This window comes from Poecilia formosa, unplaced genomic scaffold (assembly GCF_000485575.1).
Source record: "Poecilia formosa unplaced genomic scaffold, Poecilia_formosa-5.1.2 Scaffold1, whole genome shotgun sequence".
In the NCBI taxonomy this organism is placed as follows: domain Eukaryota; kingdom Metazoa; phylum Chordata; class Actinopteri; order Cyprinodontiformes; family Poeciliidae; genus Poecilia; species Poecilia formosa.
This window is the reverse complement of record NW_006799940.1, coordinates 3,518,372-3,538,425: the sequence shown is the minus strand read 5'-3', so window position 1 is coordinate 3,538,425 and position 20,054 is coordinate 3,518,372. Positions and strand designations below refer to the sequence as shown.

At 37.3% G+C, this 20,054-nt stretch overlaps 4 protein-coding genes across 7 annotated transcripts in view; 2 read left to right on the top strand and 2 right to left on the bottom strand.

Moving 5' to 3' along the window:
• Window positions 1–6: 6 nt before the first annotated feature.
• On the bottom strand, window positions 7–5,217 carry aida (axin interactor, dorsalization associated). The gene is made up of 10 exons (XM_007545636.2): window positions 4,846–5,217; window positions 3,588–3,654; window positions 3,414–3,467; window positions 2,553–2,607; window positions 2,409–2,472; window positions 2,204–2,310; window positions 1,847–1,969; window positions 1,569–1,691; window positions 1,016–1,133; window positions 7–929 (listed from the first exon to the last, which is right to left on the bottom strand). Exons 1-10 carry the CDS (start codon window positions 4,950–4,952, stop codon window positions 830–832), a joined length of 918 nt encoding a protein of 305 aa, XP_007545698.1. The 5' UTR covers window positions 4,953–5,217; the 3' UTR covers window positions 7–829.
• Window positions 5,218–6,228: 1,011 nt separating this feature from the next.
• rnf8 (ring finger protein 8, E3 ubiquitin protein ligase) lies at window positions 6,229–11,670 on the top strand. 4 transcript variants are annotated; one of them, XM_007545623.2, is made up of 9 exons: window positions 6,229–6,494; window positions 6,717–6,845; window positions 7,716–8,167; window positions 8,647–8,854; window positions 9,091–9,153; window positions 9,330–9,419; window positions 9,499–9,606; window positions 9,798–10,002; window positions 11,274–11,670. In XM_007545623.2, the coding sequence occupies exons 1-9, from the start codon at window positions 6,372–6,374 to the stop codon at window positions 11,435–11,437; spliced, it is 1,542 nt and encodes a 513-aa protein (XP_007545685.1). In that variant the 5' UTR covers window positions 6,229–6,371; the 3' UTR covers window positions 11,438–11,670. The 4 variants fall into 4 exon arrangements, with proteins under 4 accessions (XP_007545685.1, XP_007545676.1, XP_016524109.1 ...); XM_007545614.2 differs by having other exon boundaries at window positions 11,271–11,670; XM_016668623.1 differs by having other exon boundaries at window positions 9,798–10,009; window positions 11,274–11,343.
• A 2,207-nt stretch (window positions 11,671–13,877) lies between these two features.
• The window catches only part of tmem151ba (transmembrane protein 151Ba), a 17,271-nt gene continuing 11,094 nt past the window's right edge, over window positions 13,878–20,054 (bottom strand). The window contains exons 3-4 of the transcript XR_001661432.1: window positions 14,648–14,793; window positions 13,878–14,142 (exon numbers count right to left, since the gene is read on the bottom strand). The gene's annotated coding sequence lies outside the window, so the exon portion shown is untranslated. The remainder of the gene's footprint in view (window positions 14,143–14,647; window positions 14,794–20,054) is intronic.
• Window positions 15,294–19,437, top strand: drc5 (dynein regulatory complex subunit 5). The gene is made up of 5 exons (XM_007545603.2): window positions 15,294–15,370; window positions 15,919–16,048; window positions 16,197–16,771; window positions 17,390–17,839; window positions 19,173–19,437. The coding sequence occupies exons 2-5, from the start codon at window positions 15,952–15,954 to the stop codon at window positions 19,353–19,355; spliced, it is 1,305 nt and encodes a 434-aa protein (XP_007545665.1). The 5' UTR covers window positions 15,294–15,370; window positions 15,919–15,951; the 3' UTR covers window positions 19,356–19,437.

The following is a 20,054-nucleotide window of genomic DNA, read 5'->3' as shown; positions in this document are numbered from 1 at the left end:
AGAAAATCTGAAAGGGAAGAAATACTTTTTCACAGCATCATACTGTTAATATAATGAAAAGTTTTATAATCTTAGGTGTTTATCTCCGTTTGAGAAGTTAAAAATACCAACATATTGTGGAGTTTCATACAATTCTAGCATGCTACAGCAAATCCTGACAGATAAGGACAGTTTTGCACACTTTTGGCGGCTTTTATGTTCTTATTATTTAAGGGAATTCTGCCAAATCTGCTAAAAGTCTTGACAGTTTTGCAATCCTCTGTTGTTGCCGACTTCGTGTAAACCCAGTAGTGTGTCTTCAGTGGCATCAATCCCGATTAAATGCCTCAGTTTAAACCCCTTTTCCAGACATATGCAGCAGCAGCAGCAGTCAAAGAACAAACGCTAAATCGAACAAACTACTGTAAATATTCCAGGAAGCAGATTAAAGTTTTCCCAAAACAGTGGTTGGATTAAGGAGTTAATGATTTGCTGGGTTTTTGTTTTTTTTTTGTTTTTAAGTCCAGAGTTTTGTGACGTAACAAAACAAACCAGAAGTACCTGCAGTGTCTCCATATGAAAAGAAAAACCAGAGAGCTACATGTGGAAGACTGAACATGAGGCGTCTTAAACTGCTTTAAAATGTTTCTGCTGGTTTAAAGTATATTAACGGGACTCCCTGTAACAGAAGACAAAAAAATGCACTTAAATTCATAAAATCCGAGCGAGGAGATCGGATCCTTTTACTTTCTTCACACCTCAGCCTTCATTTGGTATTGCTGAATGTGGCGATGAGGAGGAACACCACGTTTCCCTGGATATGCAGTGAGATTAATCGGCGAGTCGGGGCTTAGCTGTCCTTGTGTAGCGTCTGATGGAGGTGAAGATAAAGTGGCTTCTTTGTGAGCAGCTGCAGTTTCTTCCTCTTAAAGTCCGTTGGCTTCTTGTACCTGAAAAACGTTGAAGTCGTGATCGCTCTCTGGAAAGTTAGAGAAAGAAAAAAAAAACAACGAGTGGAAAAGAAAGTCAAACTCACAGTTCAATGACAATCGGTCCGGGTTTGATCTCGTCCATTTCCATGAAGGCGAAGCATTTTGTGCTGGTGAACCTCTTTTTGGGCTTGTAGTGCTTGAATTCAAAGAAGATAGCTGCTCCTGCGGGAAATTAGAGCTTTATATCAATGAAATCAGTACAGGAGGTTTAGAAGAAGTCCGTTAAAACATTCATCCAACCTCAGAGAATTTATACAACATTAAATTAAACACAAGCTTTCCCTGTTAACTGACTTCTAAAGTAAATTGATTGGACTGGAAGGTTAATACACTAAAGATTTTAATGCCGCAGCCATAAGGTTACATAAAAAAGAAATAATAAATAGTCTTTTTTTTAAATCATAATTTGAATAATTATCACACCACTAACACAAAATATTCCATATCACCCATTTCTACAATCACGGCTCTGAATTTCTATGTCAACATTGGTCCCAGGCGATGAACCCAAAAAAACAAAAAGAAAAAAAGAACAGAACAGAACCGCCACTGAATGAGCTGCAAATAGCAAATGGACACGACGATGACAGTCGTTACCTTTTGGTAATTTCTCTACATGCCTCTGAATTTCTACGTCCACACTGAAGTGAATGTACGTGTCTTCCTTCCTGGTGGCCACAGGCGTGTCCTGCATCGGGTTCAGATCAACTCCGTTCACATCTGAAGGCAGAACACACACACACACACACACACACACACACCCCCACACACACACACAGAGACAAACGGATGTTTTCAGGACCGGAAGACGGTTCACTTTCAAAGCCCCAGAGAGGTTTCCTTGAGTTAAACAAGATGGCGGCTGAATCCTTTACCTTTGACGCTGATGCTCATGTACGGGTCGATGCACTGGCCGGCGTCCTTCAACCCAATTTTCTCTATCCTTAGTGTGAGTAGCGTCATCCCGGGTTCTGACGGTAACCGTGGCAACAGAGTACCTGTAACATAAGATGTGACGCAAGGTTTTCCGATACAAAAGAGTGACTATGCTGTGCTTGTGGAGGCTTGAAGGTTGTGTTTAAGTTTTCATTTTAAAATAATTCTTTTTATCGATGTCACGAATAATTCCAGTTAAGGATGTTTAAAGCCCCCCAAAGCCGTCTGCATTGTCAGGATTGTTAGCTTTGCTATTTTCTCCATTGTTTGTTCAGTTTCTCTGCGAGAAATCGTACCGGGAGCAGCTCTCGGTGGGAATGTTTCTGTCGATACTGCTCCAGCAGCAGCATCGTCCTCTGCCTCCAGCTCCAAGTTCTCCTCCTCACCCGGAGCCAAGATTTTCCTAACAAAGAGTAGGAAAAAAAAAACCTTCGAATCGGAAAATAAAGAAATCCAAAATATTTCAGCGAATAGATAAAGCATTCAGTGATGGAAACTCACCTTAATGGCACTGGCTGGACATCGAAGGGAAACTCTTTGTTATAGGTAAGTATGTTCTTGATTACTGTTGAGAAAAGGGAATCGATGGCCACATTTTAACAGCTGCTCTTATAAATTAGAAGTCATCCACATTCAGTCACTCACTGAGCTCCAGTTTCTTCAGGTCTTCTAACTTGAACTCCTCCTTTGACTGAGTGCACTGGAGAAAAAAACAGACAAAATATTATATAATATTCTGAAGAACATGGTTAACTTGTGCCAGTGCAGAAACTTGTAGTGACAAGTTAGCTAGAGTCGATCAAAAGATGAACTTAGCTGAATGCCCTAGTCAAAGTAATGAACCAAATCAAATTCAGAGTTTCTGGCAAGACTTGAAAATTAACATTCACAGATGTGCTTCATCCAAGCTCAATAAGCTTGAGCGGTTTTGCAGATAATTGTTATTTTAACATAAAAAAATAGGAGAAAGTTCAAGGTGTGTGCAATAAAGTATGTAAAGATGTTTTTTTATTTGCTTCCTTAGAAGAAATCAGGAATAAAAAAATACTTCCATACGAAAAAATAATATTGTTATTCCATCATTTAAGGCATGTAGAAGTGCCGGTCTCTTTGCATGTCAGGTAACTGCAAAATTCAACCCCATGCTACATAAATATCCACAATGCGATCTTTACATAAGTCCTGTTAAACATTTTTAACAGGTCTACATCCTCATTTGCACACATATGTGTCACTTCTGAGCGACAGATAAAAAAATGGGAGGAAACTAACTGTTGCTGCAGAGATAAGAAAGAAAAAAAACACTTTGCGTAACTGAGCATGCTCAGGGATTCAGCCCACCAGACACCAACATGTGGATTGTGATACTCTTTAGTACAATATCAATATATAATGTTGAACAGATGAAGCACTTGAAAACTACCAAAAAAATGTTTTATTTATTTTTTATATATATATTGTATCAAATTAGCTGCACATTATTTTAGCAGCAGTAGGAATACAGACCTGCAAACTGGCGCTTCTCATCTCCAGGCATGTTGCAATCTTTCCTAAGTTTTTCTATAAATGAAATAATAATAAAAAAAAAAGAAAAAAAAGAAACACAAACAGTTGTCAGCTGGACTGCAGCAGGTGAGTTTGACCTGGAGAAGCAGCAGGAAGTAAAAATGAAAGGCTTACCTTCTGCTCCTCTGTGAAGTCTGAAGAATTTGTAGACTGGACCTCCTTTTGCAGTTGTCTGGCGAGACTGGATGAAGTGACACAAACAGATGATGTAACCAAACACTTTAAATTATCAGACATCAACTCATAACTTTAAAGACCCTAGACTATTTTTTTTTTCAAAAGAGTTATGGTGATCTGAGTATAACATTATTTTGAATTTTGCTAACTAACTGAATTCCTACTAATCCAATAATTAAAAAAAAAAGGCTGTAACTTTTTGGTCTCAAAGCAACTTTCAATTCAGGACTAAACTACATCTAAAATACCATTTAAACCCCTGAAGCTGTAATTTTTACAAACATGAAAAGATGCCAAAATCCACAAATAATCAGCTTTGTCTCTGGTTACTTGAGTGCACCTTTGCACTCAAGTAACCAGACTTTAATTAGACAGGAAGAAGTCTCAAAATGTATGAGAGTTTGTGGTGAAAAATGTGTTAAAGCCTTGTTATTGAGTATGAATTTAGCTCACAAAATATACATCTGATTGTTTTTAGAAATATGCATTTTAAATTTTTATTTTAAAAAATGTAATAAAATCTGTGATTTTCTTCATGTTTATTCAGAAAATGATACTTTTCAAGACAGAGCAGGGACTCTGGCGCCCCCTGGTGATAAAGAAAATGAATTATCAGGTGGTCTTGATGTTTATTTTTATTATCGAAAACATTTGTTGCAAATGAATATTTTTGACAAGGGTTACAGCCCGAAATAACTTGCAGTGAGCGGGATTTTCTCCGAGAAGGACAAAGCTTTTCCTCTCATATGAAACCCACCCATAACAATGAGAGGGTGTGGCTGACTATTTCTCAATACTCTGAGGAATATTGGCTCTTTTCTCCCCCTCTTTCTGCCCTGCACAACACGCAGCTCTGTATGGTTTTCCATGACCAGAACTCTCCATCAAACAGCTGGTGCTGCTGCTGCTGCTGCTGTGGATGAAGCAGGGATGCAACACACACCAACACACACGCACGCACGCACAACCCCATTCCCTCTGCAACAAATGCCACATCACGTCATGGATGGGAAGGGTTTATTTACTGCTGTGAGAGAGCACTGACAGCTCCCAGCCTAACTTCTTATGAACCCGTTATCTGCCCTGCAGGTTTCTGGACATACAGCTGTAAACATTTTTGAACAAAATAAAAGGAAGCAGCGCTGCTTTCTGGATAAACCATTGGGGACAGACAGGACACACATGCTGAACTTACATTTGGTACTCATCTATCGCCTCCACTAATTGCCCCCACGAGTCAAAGTCTGTGCCTTTCTTAAAACTGGCGTGCCATTTCTGAACAGTCTTGTTGACATCAGACATTTTGGCGGGGCGGGTGGTCGCGGCGCTCTCAGGGCAGCATAGCCGAGGAGGAGGCTCCTCTACGGGGGGCTTCCAGCTGCGGCGACGGCGGCGTCCAGTTCGGCTGGGATATCTGCCGTCCGGAGAGAGACGCACGGATCAGGACCCGGTGACACCCCGACCAAGCCCTTTCTGCTTGCTTCAGCCCTGATGTCGCATCCGCAGGAGAGAGGAAGTCCCGCCTGGAACTCGGGGTGCGCCTGTTTCGGGATGCGGGGTCGCCCGAGTGGACGTCGGTTACATAATGACACAATATGGTTGAAGTTCCAGTCAAATTTAGCTATTGCTGTAGTAAATTTCTACCTGGACACATAAAAAGGTTGTTACATTCAAAAACATTTGAAGAATATATGTTAGCAGTATTTTATTTTTTTATTTTTGAATAACGAACTCTATGTTCTGTGAAGCCTGCAGTGCCTGGTGTTCTGACTGCTTTTGTTCTGGCTTTCTTTTTGAGACTGCAAATTTTGCATATCATCGCCTTCCTAAATTAATGACAAGTCCATTTTTGTTTTTTCCAAAAGAGTTTCCCCCCAAAATCATCTTTGGGGGAAAGAAATTAGAAAAAAGATGAGGTGGATTTATTTATTTATTTATTTATTTATTTGTTTATTTTTGCTAAAATAACTTTTAAAAAAGACTATTAATTTAGAAAGATGATGATATTTGAAAAAGCAAATTAATTGAGTTTACACAATTTATAGGATCTATTATCGGAAATAAAGTTATTAATTGATCTTAGATAAATAAATGTGGAGTTGATTTTAATAAACCCACTTTATTGATTGTTTTTATTTGTTTTCGTTTTTTACATTTGTTTTGGGGTTTTTTAATCTAAAATACATTTAAAAAGTTAAAAAGATAATAATAGAATTTCAAATGAATAAAACAAACAAAAACAGTCTTTTATTTATTTATTTATTTATTTATTTATTTATTTATTTATTTGAAATAACTCAATTGTTTTCAAATGGAAAATACATAAATGAATAGATCAATCAGTGATATTTAATTTATACGTAAAGAAAAATGTGTTTAAATTATGAGGATGAATTATACATTGTTTCATTGTCTATTATTTATTTACAATAAAATGCCTTTGTTTGAATAATCAATAAATAAATAATGACAATACAATTAGCAATAATAATAAAAATAATAATAATAATAATAATAATAATAATAATAATAATAATAATAATAATAGTTTATGTGTAGTGCTTTTATTTTGAAAATAAACTAACTGTTTCCGGCTTCTCTGGTAGCGTTGCAGAGCTTCAACGCTAGCACAGTAGGCAGTTGCTGCAGCGATATGGCAGAGAATCGTAACGTAGGTAGGGTGTTTTAGGTCGAAGTGGCCTCCTACCGAAATGAGGTAACATGGACAGCGTAGCAACGGACTGCTGCTCGGCTGAGGAGGATGACTGCTCAGACTCGGAGGTTTTATGTCTGATGAGAGTCGGGAAAAACTCGGACTGGCTCCGTTTGTTCGAAAACGCTGAGGTGCAGTTGGCTAATGTTAGCTAACAAGCAAAACTTAATGACTGTGAAGTTTTAAAGTTTATACATAAGCGTCCTAGTCGCCTCTTTAAATTCGTCTATATATTTATCTATCGTGTGTTATTGGTGTGTTTGGCATTCAGTATGACGTAATTCAAATTTTTTATATCAAAGTAAAGCGCTGCAGAGGAAGACCAAGTTTCATGTTTATTTTTGACTGTGCAGATCACTGTTGGACGGGGCGTAGAGGTAACCCACCAGCTGTTATCTTCAACCTGCCCTCTCATGATCTCCAGATTGCACTGTTCCTTCAGGCAAAAGGAAGACGGCCAGTGGACAGTGACAGATAAGAAGGTGACCAGTTTTCTTTTGAGCTAAATACTCAATACGTCATTAGTTGTCTCTTTTCTCCTCACACATATGTAGTTAAAGTCTAACGGATGCTTCATAAAACTAATTTCTTTATGACTCTATACGTGCATTTATGTTTTATATTAAATTGTATTAGAGTGTTGGTGCTAGCCAGTTCTCTACCATTGCCCCTATATAACCTTTGGAGTTCCACAAGGTTCAGTCCCGAGTCCATTATTTTCTTCTCACTGTTTTGTATTATATATTATTATATAGTCTGTTTTGAAAATTTCTAGTACTGACTCGTGTGTGCCTTTTGACCCTTACATCCCTGCCCACTGTTTAACCTGAATTAGTAACTGGTTCTCATGTAATTATATTGTTCTAAATGCATAGATTTCCTTCTATTCCTTTTGACTGTTGCCACTGTGCTGTGATATTAATGCAGTTATATCTGTTTTTCCTGTTCTCTTCTTATATTACACTCAAATTCTATTTATCCTTTATAACATCTGTGCGAAACTATGGCTTTAGCTAAAGGACGCAAATGAGTAATGAGGTGAAAAATCCTAATAGAAGAGCTAAACTTTCTTTTCAGTAAATAAAAGTCAATATAAGGTGTCATCCCGAGAAGACAAAAGATGTGTACAGTTTTCACCTTTCTTGAATCTCGAACTTCCATCCCTAACTTAATAGCTTGTTAGACACAACTCTAAAATACAAATCAGGTAATACAGAGAGAGACTAACAGAAATGAGCAATGCTACTGCTTGTAACAACGTAAACTATGTTCTTTAACACTACTGTTTCCTATTATTTTTGCGCTTCACGTACTACAGCAGCTTTTAAACACTGTGTTACTTTCCTTCCCAGAGTCTCAATGGTGTGTGGGTAAATGGAGAGCGGATACCTGCTGAGCAACCCCATCTGCTCCGACTCGGAGACTCCATCCAGCTTGGAGTTCCTTTACTAGGGACCAAAGTAGAATTTGACTACATCCTCATCCAGCGGCCCCTCAAAGACATTAAGCCCTACCTGGTAAAGGAACAAAGAGAGGATACCAAAGCGGCCCACACACCCAGAAAGTTCAAGAGGAAGTTGGGCGTAGAAGAGGTCGAGCCTTCTACCTCCAAGCACAAGCTCTACCGCTGCTCTTCTGCAGACAAATCGTTCGCGAAGCCCTGTCCTCTGTCTCCTGTGAAGGCGAGGCGGCAGCTCAGTCACACACAGCCAGAGGAGACGGTAACCAGCATACAGGAGAATGAAGGAGAGCTGCCTCCTCCCGATGGATCCAGTTCTGCCTGGGACCTCGACAACCTGCAAATGTAAGGCGAAAACCTTCTCCAGTTGGTCGTCTTGGTTACGTTTGGTTAATCATTTCACATTTGTTTGAAAGGCTAATAATTTGATTCATAAACACAAAATATTAATATTAAATTTATGATTTCAGTATGTTTTCGTTTTATAATTGCACAATATAGTTCCAGTTAGTTATAGTTTTTAGCCATTAAGTACCGTTCTTATTCATTTCAGTTAATGAAAATGTTTTCTCAATTTCAGGTTTCGTTATTTTGTTAGTTTTAGTGAACTATTATAACTTTGCTAGATAGACAGTTGTTTCGCCAGTTTAGACAGTTTGGAGTTTCTCCTTGTATATTTTTTTCTTGGTGGGGTTTAAGTGTTAAAGAACACACTGTGTTAAACATTTGCTTTCTATTTATGTGTAATTTCTTTACAAACGGGTTTTCCTGTTAAAATTAAAAGGTAGAAGAGGAAAAGACATGTTATCTTTTTGTCTCTGCAGGTACAGCCAGAATATCCTGCTCCTGAGGGAGCAGGTTAGCGACACGCAGAGGCAGGTCGAGTCTCTGGAAGGCGAGCCCAGGCAGGCGGACCCTCTCCGGGGGGAGCAGGTCCGGGAGCTGCAGGGTCAGCTGGAGGCGCTCAGAGCCAAGATGCACCGCATGGAGACGTTAGAGAAATCCTTCAGCGAAACAAAGAGGCAGTTAGAGGTGCACTGTTTTGTTGTTTGTTGGTTTGTTTTGTTCCTACAACATGGTATAAATTCAAAATATTAAGCTTTTATGCATTTAAAAGACAAAACTCCTATACAAGAGTCACTTGCAGAACTTTGAAAAAGTATTCACACTTCACAGTGCTGCTCTGTTTCATATTTATTCTCAACAAAACTGTATTCATTGTTAAACTCAAATATTTTATTGATCAAATTGCATTCCTACTTAATCAGGAGCAGAAAACCCAACAGCAAGAGGAGTTAATGAAAAAACAGCTTGAAGAGGCCTTACAAGAGGTGAGAAGCTCAAAAAAGCTTCTTAATAACTGTTATATGAACCCTTTTATACTGATTTTGTTCATAACAAAATCGACAAACTAAAACAAGCAAGGTTTTTTTCCAGCAGTGTTTGCCTATCTTGTGTGTTTTAAGTGTCTGTGTAACGTCAGTTTGATTTTATTTATTTTCAACAGCAAAAAAAAGTGATAGATGAACTCGCCCTCTCTCGAAAAGGCTTTGAGGAAATTATATTGGCTAAAAACAAAGAGCTCGAAGTAACCAAGGTATATTTAAGCTTTCATTTATAATGTTTTATTTCTTTTCTTCATGACTTTCAACTTCTAAATCTTTCTGTTTGTGCAGGAGGAGAAAGAAAAGGCGAGAGCACAGAAAGAAGAGGTAGTCACTCAAGTTACTGAAGTCCTAGAGAACGAGCTTCAATGCATCATCTGCTCAGAGCTCTTCATCGAGGTTGGTTTATATCACTACTCTTGCTAATGTTTTATGAAACCACTAGGGGGCGCCTCAAATCAGATCTAATAATTAACAGTCCAAATAGCACAACTCAAAGCAAACACGAAACTGGCTAAAAAAATAAAATAAAATCCTGTATAGAATAGTTTTTAAAAATGTATTAACATCTCCTCCCACTCCTGTTCCAGGCCGTCATCCTGAACTGTGCCCACAGTTTCTGCTCTTACTGCATCAAGCAGTGGCGCAATAAAAAAGACGAGTGTCCCATCTGTCGCCAGGCCATCCAGTCCCAAACCCGCTGTCTGGCTTTGGATAACTGCATCGACCGCATGGTGGAGAACCTGAGCCTGGACATGAAGGCCCGGCGGCAGGCCCTCGTCACTGAGAGGAAAGGTATGAGGTGCGTTCTGATGGCCGTCTGTAGTAGTAGGCACTCGTACACCTGCACATTTTCATACATTTTCATTTTACAATAAAAATATTTGTTGGCATGAATTTCAGTTACAGCCAGAAAGTTGGATTCACTCACGATGGGCACGAATGTCATCAGTGTGTCATTTGTAGTAAACTTATTTAGTTCATTCTCTTTTCATTCTTTTCTTAAAGAGTATTTTGTTGTAACCTTGCAACAAACACCGTTAATGTTTCATGGGATTGACGGCTTTGAAGCAGAGCCCAGACGTTTTTAGTTGTCTTGAAATCAGGGGACTTGTAGGAAGTAAGAGTGCAACGATTTCTTTAATTTTTGGCTATCAGCAGATAATTGCTTATGAAACCGATCTTATCTGCCTCTGCTAAGGTCTGAAAATCACCCAAGTGTGTTATTAGCAATAATTTCCCCACTGTTGCCAACTTAAGAATTTTACTAGAATTTGTGAATTTTCAGAAAGCTCTAGCGACTTTTTCTCTCTCTCTCTCTTTTTTTTTTATTTAAAAATGGCGTCAAGTGACAAAAATTGACATTTTTGTTCTGTGTTATTGGAGACATTGACAACAGTGTTGGTTATAAAAACAAATGTATTACCTAAAATCATGAACAGCATGTCAAGCTTTTTTAAAAATTGATGATCGGCCATAACACAACAATCGGTGCAACCCCTACTATAGAGTTAATATTATCAGTCCCAGATGGACGTGTTTGGGGCGTTTCTTTCTGTTTGAACAACCAGTTGTGTCCAAGTAGCAACCATAATTGTTGATTTGATAATATGTTGATGAACTTTGAAGGTAGTCCTTAATCTTCTTCCACCCACTTTGAAATGCGCTAGAGTCTCCATCAGCAACACAGACTGTTACCATGATGCTGCCACCACCATGCTTGACACTTGGTAGCGTTTTTAAGATTAAAATCCTCATACTGACTCCTGAAAACATGTTTCTTGGCAATGTGGCCAAAAAGTTAGGCATCTGAAATCAAAGGATGGAAATTATATTTGAGTAAAAGACAAAATTATAATTGTAGGTTACAAATCTGGTTGCATGTTTTTAAGGCAACCAGAGGAAGAGGAAATAAACATTTCAGACACTAGATGGCAGTACTATAAAACATGGTTTTTGGGAACACAGTCAAAAAGGAAAAGATAACCCACGAAACTAGATATTCATTTATAAGAGACAACAATGGACCAAACTCACACTGTGTTTATCTCCGTGCTCTCCAGCAGCCGCCATCGCCGAGGTGATGGTGATCCACGATGACGACAGTAGCAGGACCAGCGACAGCAGCATGGTGTCCATAAACAGCAGTCTCAGCTCTGTGGTCTCAGTGGAGACGGACAGCAGCATCCATGTGGACTCTGAAGACAGTTTTGATGAATTGGAGGTTTAGCCCTTTTGTTTTGTTTTGGGTTTTTTTCTTAAATGTGAACAGGACTCTGTAGAGTTTTAGATTTCCCTGGATGGTTCTGGGGAGGTTAAGGATATTGTAAAAAAAATGTTTGGGTCTCATCATGAGTCCACAAAATGTTCCTTGTGTTTGTTTTTGTATTGAGACCATTTTGAGTTTTTCTGTGAATTTTCAGCAACAGGAATAAAGTTTCTTGCTATGCATTTTCACTATCATTCCTTCACCTGTTCTCTTTTGTGTTTTAGCTTTTCTTACACTGACATCGGATAAAGCGATTCATTATTAGATAAAAAGTAATTTTTCATAATTTTATGCAAGATTATATTATGTGGGCTAATTCATGTTCAACCCACAGATTGTCTATTTTGTGTCATTTTATCCACCTGAAAATATTTATCAATGTTTACAATAAATCCAAGTACCATACATCAGCTCAAAAAAATAATGTTTTAAAGATATTGCATAGGATTATTAATTATTAGATGACAAAAAACACCAACTTATCTATAAATCTGAAACAAATTATGAAGCATGATGTTCCTTGTGTGGGTTGATGAATCATGATCACTTTTCAGCATCAATTGTATACAATAATTTGCAAAAGCAATACAATCCCTTGAGCTACTTTACATTATCTGAAATTCCTCACATTGCAACCACTTTCATGTGATTTAGTTCCCTTTTTGTTTTTTGAAGGAATTTTTTTATTTATTTTTTTAATCATAATGTAGGATGATTAAGCAAAAACATGGAAGCACGTTAGATTTGATGGGAGAAATAGATGATGCGAAAATACAAAGCCATATTGAAAGAAACATGTTTGAGGCTGGAAAAGACTTTCTGAAAAATATGTTACACTTCAAATTTAAAACCATTCTTTATTAATCCTCCATAACTATGTTGGCCTATCACTAAAAGTTAAGGTTTGTGGTTGCAAAGTGACAAAATTTGAAAACTTTTAACTGGTTTGAATATTTTTGCGAGGTCTTACCATGAAATATTATTTATAAATATGTATATAAAGTTGTAATTTAAAATCCAAATAATATCTAAAATAAAACAGAGCAATCTTGTTGATTGGTACAAATTATTCTACATTTGCATGTGATGAATGATAAAAAGACAAACATTTGTTGTTTCGGTCCAGAGTTGCTGTGCCTTCTGGGAATCGCTTGCCTTGCAAACCAGCTCTGCTGAAAGGACGTGTTAGCAGAAAAAGAGAGAGCATCAATCCCTCCCTCTGGCTGCACCTTAGAGTTTACCTCAGCTTTCTCTGCTTTTGCTCAACCAAAATGCAATTTTCAACCAGCGTAAAAAGAGCTTTTATATATTACATAGTTAATTCAGACATTTAATACAGGTTCTTGTGTGACTCAAACTCAAGGAATAATCCTCATTTGTTTCTGCTGAAACCCTGAGAGAGTCATGTGAAAAAGTGTTTCCTGATTATGTTAGTCAAACACAAATGGAGTTACTAAATGAAGGTGTTGATCATTAAGAGAGAGCGAAACGCAAACCTACAATATTTAAATTGGTTTGATGTTCTGAAACACTGAAGTGAGAAGAGCATGCAAGAAAAAAGCTGAAAACCAAGACAGGGAGAAAACACTTTTTCACACCACTATATCTATTAATAGCACTTTTCTTTTTTTCTTTTTTTTTACTTTAACATGTGTCTTTCCCATTTAACAGTATCACACATAAGTTTATCGGTAGCTTTGAATGTGGGTGTCAATTCTACAAAAAGATTTCTATTTCTAAAGAAGTGCTGTTGGGTTAAGCCCTTCTGTCTCCTGTTTTTCCGAAATTAAACGCCACGTTGCTTAGGAACTAATGCAACACCTCTTGGTGTTATGAGAGCAAATGGATGTGTGATGCCACAAGTGGTGCAATATTTTTAAAGCACACTGTTGTCACAGGGTGCTGTGGAAAGACAAAGGTGTTTCTCCATGTGTTAAAATAGTTCTTCAGACATTTGAGGACAGTTCAGGGGTGCTAAACAGGTGATTTCTCCTGTTTTTGTCAAATGTTTCCATTCATTGAACAAATTTGAATATAAGAATTTATCAGACAAAGATAAAGTGAATACGGTATGATGTGTTGCGATCAGTTTCTTGGTTTTGCGCGACAAATACTTTTCTACTTAGAACTTGCTGATTTGAAAAAGTTTTATTTTCCCATAAAATCAGTTAAAAACTGCTTTTTGCATTAACATCTTTGTCTGAAACAGATAAACATAAATAAATAAATATAACTTTCTTGACTCATGACCATCTTGTGTGTGTAATCTGAAGATTTCCAAGAATATGCTATTTGATTTATACAGAACTGATACTACAGATATTTGCAGCTGAATTATGTCGCTTCATCCAAACGCAATAGATACATAAACCGATATCTGTGTGGTGCATTGTCATTCACAAGCAGAGTATCTTCACCTAGAGTACACATGGACAGCAGTTCATAAAGTAAATTCGCCTCCTGCATTGGCTGATGTCACGCCAGTCCATTAAAGCTGAACTACAAGGGCAGTGTGTGTCCGTCAGGCCGAATTACACAAACGCAGGACTGATGGACTGCCTGGGGAGATCAGTTGGAGCCTCTCATCTTCCAGCCCAACTGAACTTCAGATACACGGAGGAAGCTCATGGTGCCTCGAACAGCCATTATTCTCTCCCTGACACAATCTGTGTGGCACATATGGGAAACATGGTTATAATGGGTTTATAAAATCAATTCCTTCTCAATTGTCAGTCAAGAAAATAGAAAAATATACTGACTATTTATATAGGTCACAAATTAAAATATCTGAAGAGATGGATTTTATCTAGGGATGTCAAAAATAAATAAAAATACAAAGGCATTCTACCTTTTTCAGATTTCAATTTAGAAAAGAAATTGAAGAAATGTATTATCACAGTTTTGCAAGTTAAGACTATGACTTATAATCTTAATTTAAAAAAAGTAAATATCAAAACAAATGTGGAAAATAGCTGCACTAGGCACTTTAAAAAAAATCTTATTTCTATATTGGTGTTCTGAAGTACTTTACAGTAAAACACTCAGGGATTATTCAGGTAATGAGGGTTCACATTTTTCATTGGCGTCACAGAAAATAAATGCGAGTCGTAATTCTTGTAAGGAGATCTTTCCCTTTCCCTCACCTCCTCCTCCTACACAGTGTCTGGGCACCTCATGTTGTTGTTTATTGGACAGATGGATTCACTCCATCCAGTGTTTTCTCATCCAAAAGACCTACGATCCGTATCCCAGGTCCATCTGGCTGTTTTGTAGAATGTGAATGAGGTTCTCAGCATGACCTTGCTCTACCACACTGCCTGATAAAATAAATAAATTAATAACTAAACTAAACACAAAAACACTTTACTGTCATAAAGGATCTTATATCTATCTGGAATATAATCCAAAATACTGCTGCTTTGTATAATTTTAGTTGTCGGGTTATCCCTATGTTGTTGATTTTCTTTATAGGAAGTACAACAGTAACCAGTCAGAAAATATTTTGACAGACGATTTACATAGATTATTCAAGTGGAAGCATTTGAGCGCTTCCCTAGATAAGACGGTGATTTTGACATTCATTTCCTCCTGATTTCGGTGTTGCATTTACGTAAAGCTCGGGAATGTCCATTTTTGAGAACTCACAAATAAGACCTGGTACTTTAAAATTGGGAGTGTACGTGTTTTTCTAAAATAGTTTGAACAGTGAACAAAACCCCAAATCGAGTATTAATTTCTCTAACTTAGCTACCTCGAACGTTTGACATGTAGTTAGCGTAATTATGTCAACGCTCGAGATAAACAATAGTACCTACAATTTCCTGAAACCGTAAATTAAACTGAAAGCGTTTCGTTTCCATAGAAACAGGCTTGTTCCGGAACCGCACACATCAGGTTTGCTACGAAGGCCTCATATAAATTTATCAATACAATGTATCTTTATGCATAGTGAGTTGTTATCTTAACGGGAAGAATAATAGTGTTAAAGTCTGAAAAGTCTTTTTTATTTTTTTTTATTTTGAGTTTATTTTCCGCTGGCCGCAGTTTGGCTACAACGTTAGCTGCTTTAATGGAAAATTTAAAGGGACATCTTCAAGTTAGCCGTTTTTAACCTACATTTAAAACTTCTAGCAACTCATTTAGATGAGCGCTTTTATGTCATTAGCAAGTGTTTTTTTTTCTTCTTCTGCGAATAGATATATATCCAAAATGTGGACACTTTGGTCTTTATTAAGAAATAATTAACAACAGTATTCTTGTTTTATTCCTTAAGATATCAACAACAGTGTTTTGTAACTGCAAAGCTTTCTGCTCAATATGACAAATTTTGGTTTATTTGTATTGTTTATATATATCTTTTACATATATCAGCTTGTTAAAATTTACATTTAATATATGTTAAAAACACCCTCAATTTGTTCCATATCATTGTCATTTTCCAGAAACCATCCAACCCAGTGGAAAACAAAATAAAAATGAGAAGTATAATTGCCGAAGATCCAAACTGGTCCCTGGATTTGGTTCCCAGTTTGTCCAGCCTATGTCAACGATGCATTGCAGACACAGTTGAAGGTATTTTTGTTGTACCCTATTAAATCCTTGTCAGAGGTTCACTTTTCAGCAGAACAGCAACCTGAACTCCACTATATTAAAATTGTGTTGCTCTTTTTGTGCCTCTTTTTATGAACTAACATTAAATTTTAATTTGTGCTTGTTACAGAAAAGTATTTATTTGAAAAACTCACACCCGAGCTGAAAGATTCAATTCAGTCGAGGCTGTCTCTTTCCCTGCCTCTGCATGTGACTGCCGACCTGGTCCCTGACGGTCTGTTCTGGAAGCGGTGCTGCCAGCAGCGGTGGAAGATCTGCGACATCTCTCAGTATGACTACAGCTGGAAACGGATGTTCTTCGAGAGGCACTTGGAGAACTTGATCGAACTTTTCATCCCAGAGGAAACAGAGTTTAAGGTCATTCTCGATGCGCTCGCTCTCTGTAAAAATTATGTCAAGAGGTTGAACATCACACAGCTGCTGCTGACTTCAAGGAAGTTTGTGAAGGGGAGAGATGATGATCAGAATGAAATAGCAACGCTTTCCAATGAGGAGGAAGATGATCCTTCAATTTGTCATTTTGACTTTGGGCCTGTGTTGGCTGAGCTGATACATCTGGAAGAGCTCCATTTGGTGTATACAATCAAACAATGTGGGATGAACTTTGAATGGACAATGTTTCAAATAACCGACAGGGACTGTAGAGCCCTCACCTTAGCTTTTAAGGGCTGCAAAACTCTGAAGGTAAACATATATTTCTCTCATCAGTTTATATACAAAAGGTTGCAATTTATTTTATTTGCAGTTCTGTAAAAAAAAAAAATCTTTTCATTTACAAATTTTTTGTGGTATCCTTGCATGGCACACACACAAAAATAAAAATTGTTGCATCTGGAGAGGTGTTGTCACAGTTCAGACTTAAACTTGAACTTTCATGCTCTCTAAACTCACTTTTCTTGCTTAAATTACTTTCTTTCCTTAATGAAAACTGTAATTTGTTTACCTAATTGTGAAATTAGTTTGGTGATCTGAAGCATTTAAGTGAAAAAAAAAATAGAAAGTCAAGGTATCTGTGGATGGCATATCTACAAGCCCCTTTTTTTGGTATTTACACAACTTTTATGGTCAAATTTATCAAAGTTTCTGGAACAGATCATTTACTTTAGGCTCAGTCTGAAAGCATAAAATTAAGAATTGCAAATTTTGTGACATTTCCAGCTATTTTCCAGATTTGTGGCCACTTCTTTTTGCAAGGTTTTCACAGCTGTTGCTCAGTATTAATTTCTTCTTTAATATTACCATTCAATCAGCAGTTATTGCTGACAACTTAAAGCCTCAGAGTACTGTATTATGTGTCTGCAGGTCCTGAGGATCCGTCAAAGTCAAGTTGACGATAAAAAGTGTCGCCCGCTCTTGAGATGCCTTATGGACCATCCTTCCCTGATAGAGCTCGACTTAGCTCACAACATCCTCAGAGACGGTGGTGCCAGGTCTGTTGCTGAGCTGCTCTCCAAGGGCCGACTGGAGAAGCTCAACATTTGCAACAATGAAATCGACGTCCATGGAGCCAAAATCTTAGCTCAGGCTCTGTCAAACAATTCCACTCTACGGTACCTGAACATGCGTCTGAACCAGGTCAGGGACGAAGGTGGGCAGGCCATTGTCGAGGCCTTGCAGAACAACACGACCCTGACATACCTGCACCTGGGAGGCAATGATTTGACCTCCATAACTGCTGTTGTGCTGTCAAAAGTGCTTCTAAAGAATGAAACACTGAAGACCCTCAATCTGTCCTGCAACAGCCTTGGAGAGGTAAGTTAGAACAAGTCGTTATTATTTATCTCTATAAAGCTACTTTATTTTGCTCCATTGGGAATTGAAGCAAACTTGTAACTCTTAAAAGGGTTAAGATAATTTTTAAACATGTTCTATTTGACCATAACATTCATGTCACAAGGCTTTGCTAAAGGTTTTATTACTACATCAGGACTAATTTAGCAGAAAGGTGTGTGAAATACACCAAAGTACTTCCTGGATCACCAACAGCAGAAATGTCATGCATGTTAATCTTTCTCTGACGTACTACTTCAATTAACATCTGATAAATAAACAATAAATTGATGTATTTTATAGGACTCTGATCCTACATGTTACATGTGAAAATTGAGCCATTAATGTTCTCACAGAGTTAAGTTCTCGAAGCTTTTTCTTTACACATTTTAAAATTGTTAATACTCAGGTTTACCAGCTATTTTTATGGTGTTCAAGCTCTAACTATAGAAACATGGATAGATGCAATTTCAAATATTTTTACATACTTTTCTTTTTCCATGCCTATAAGTAACAAAGTGAGGAAAAGTTTTGCGTGTTTTGCAAATTTATTAAAAATAGAAATCCAAGCAATGGATATTGTGATGATTTTTTTTCCCCAAATTGTCATAATGAGGTATTTGTGCATAGATTTTTGAGGAAAGAGATTAATTCAATACAATTTGGATTAAGGCCGTAACATAACAAAATGTAGAAAAGTGCTGTGAATACGTTCCAGATGCACCGTATCATTAAACACCTTTATCGTTACAAAACTTGGTTTATTCAACTAAAGTGTGGAAAAATAGCTTCCTTTGTTTTCACTTGATGACTGGTGCAGTCTGCACAGGCATGTGTGCCGCAAGTAACCAGAATAGCTGTGAAATACAGGGGTTTTCAATTATTCATAGACACGTGTGGAAAACATGTAGTAATGGAGAGCAGAGTTAAGTATTTCCCCATGAGACACATTTCTGACTTTTTATCTCTCTTACGCTCTCTCCTCTCAAATATTTCATGGCATACCGTATCTCTGTCTGGAATACATTGCAGAGGATCAAAAGTCACCCACACAGCAGAAACGTAATACCATCAGTATCTGTGACCTTGGTTCAATCTTTGTAAAAATAGAAATGGCTGTTTCTGTGTAAGAAAACAACTATTTGTCACTGGTGACAGCAGCAATGTGCAGTTCTGAAAGTGTGAGCAGGGAGTGGTGATTATACAAGGTTGTCAAATGTGTCTTTAAAGCTGTTACATTGTGGGATGTTGTCACAAGCATTGTGTTTCTTTGCTACATCACGTGTGTGTGTGTCTGTGTCTTGTGTTTGTGCAGGTCGGAGGTAAAGCTTTGGCAGAGGCGATGGTTCACAACAGCACTCTAACAGAATGTGATATCCGCCAGACAGAAATTGATGAGACGAATGCTGCCTCCATTAACAAGGCGATTTGGGACAATCAGTGTGCAGACTGCGAAAAGGAAGCTCGGAAGAGGAGAAGAAGTACCTTTTGTCTTTAATATAAACCTGCATTTATCAGATACTGAGTCCTACTCCATATCTATATCTAAAAGCACATTAAAATGTGTTTTTCAAACACTACTTCATACCTTTAAATATAAGGATATACATACTTTCTGAATTTTAGGTTTGTTTGTTAGATGTTTTTAAAATGTAACATATTTGTGATTAAAAAATATTTTTAGCATATAAATTTACAAACCAAACAAACCATTCTGCAGGATTTCTAAAGTTGCAAGTATGTATTCACAGTAGCATTGAAATTAGTGGCGATTTAAGGCAAAGTAACTTGAAAAAGTGAGCCACAGCTTTGCAAAAGAGGCTACATCACCACAGCACCATGAACATGCATCGTGCTGTGCAGGAACAAGTAACACACTCTGAAAATCTTTGACACTTTGTTATAAATAAGAAAAGGTTATAGTACTTTAGAAAAAAAGGCCCTATTAACTCACCATTACATTTTGTCTCTCACAAATTTCAATGTATTGCAACTGGAACAAAACAAAAAGCTCATGATTTCTAAGTAGAAGAAAAATGATACATTATTTTCAACATATTTTACAAATAAAAAACCTGAAAAATGTGGCATGTATTGTCTTTTTTTTTGAAACCCCTCTATAAAGTTATGCAATTTAATCTCAGTTTGGATGCAATACTTTAGTGACAAACACATCAGAAAGGTCAGGTATGAATCC

Bases quoted from the DNA above. Each gene is read 5' to 3' on its own strand.
- rnf8 (XM_007545614.2), top strand. From the start codon at position 6,372: ATGGACAGCGTAGCAACGGACTGCTGCTCGGCTGAGGAGGATGACTGC. The intron at 8,855-9,090 runs GTGCACTGTTTT...CTACTTAATCAG, and splicing joins AAACAAAGAGGCAGTTAGAG to GAGCAGAAAACCCAACAGCA. The intron at 9,420-9,498 runs GTATATTTAAGC...CTGTTTGTGCAG, and splicing joins AAGAGCTCGAAGTAACCAAG to GAGGAGAAAGAAAAGGCGAG.
- aida (XM_007545636.2), bottom strand. From the start codon at position 4,952: ATGTCTGATGTCAACAAGACTGTTCAGAAATGGCACGCCAGTTTTAAG. The intron at 2,311-2,408 runs GTGAGTTTCCAT...ACTCTTTGTTAG, and splicing joins GTCCAGCCAGTGCCATTAAG to GAAAATCTTGGCTCCGGGTG. The intron at 1,134-1,568 runs GTAACGACTGTC...AATTTCCCGCAG, and splicing joins TGTAGAGAAATTACCAAAAG to GAGCAGCTATCTTCTTTGAA.
- drc5 (XM_007545603.2), top strand. From the start codon at position 15,952: ATGAGAAGTATAATTGCCGAAGATCCAAACTGGTCCCTGGATTTGGTT. The intron at 16,049-16,196 runs GTATTTTTGTTG...TGCTTGTTACAG, and splicing joins CATTGCAGACACAGTTGAAG to AAAAGTATTTATTTGAAAAA. The intron at 17,840-19,172 runs GTAAGTTAGAAC...GTGTTTGTGCAG, and splicing joins CCTGCAACAGCCTTGGAGAG to GTCGGAGGTAAAGCTTTGGC.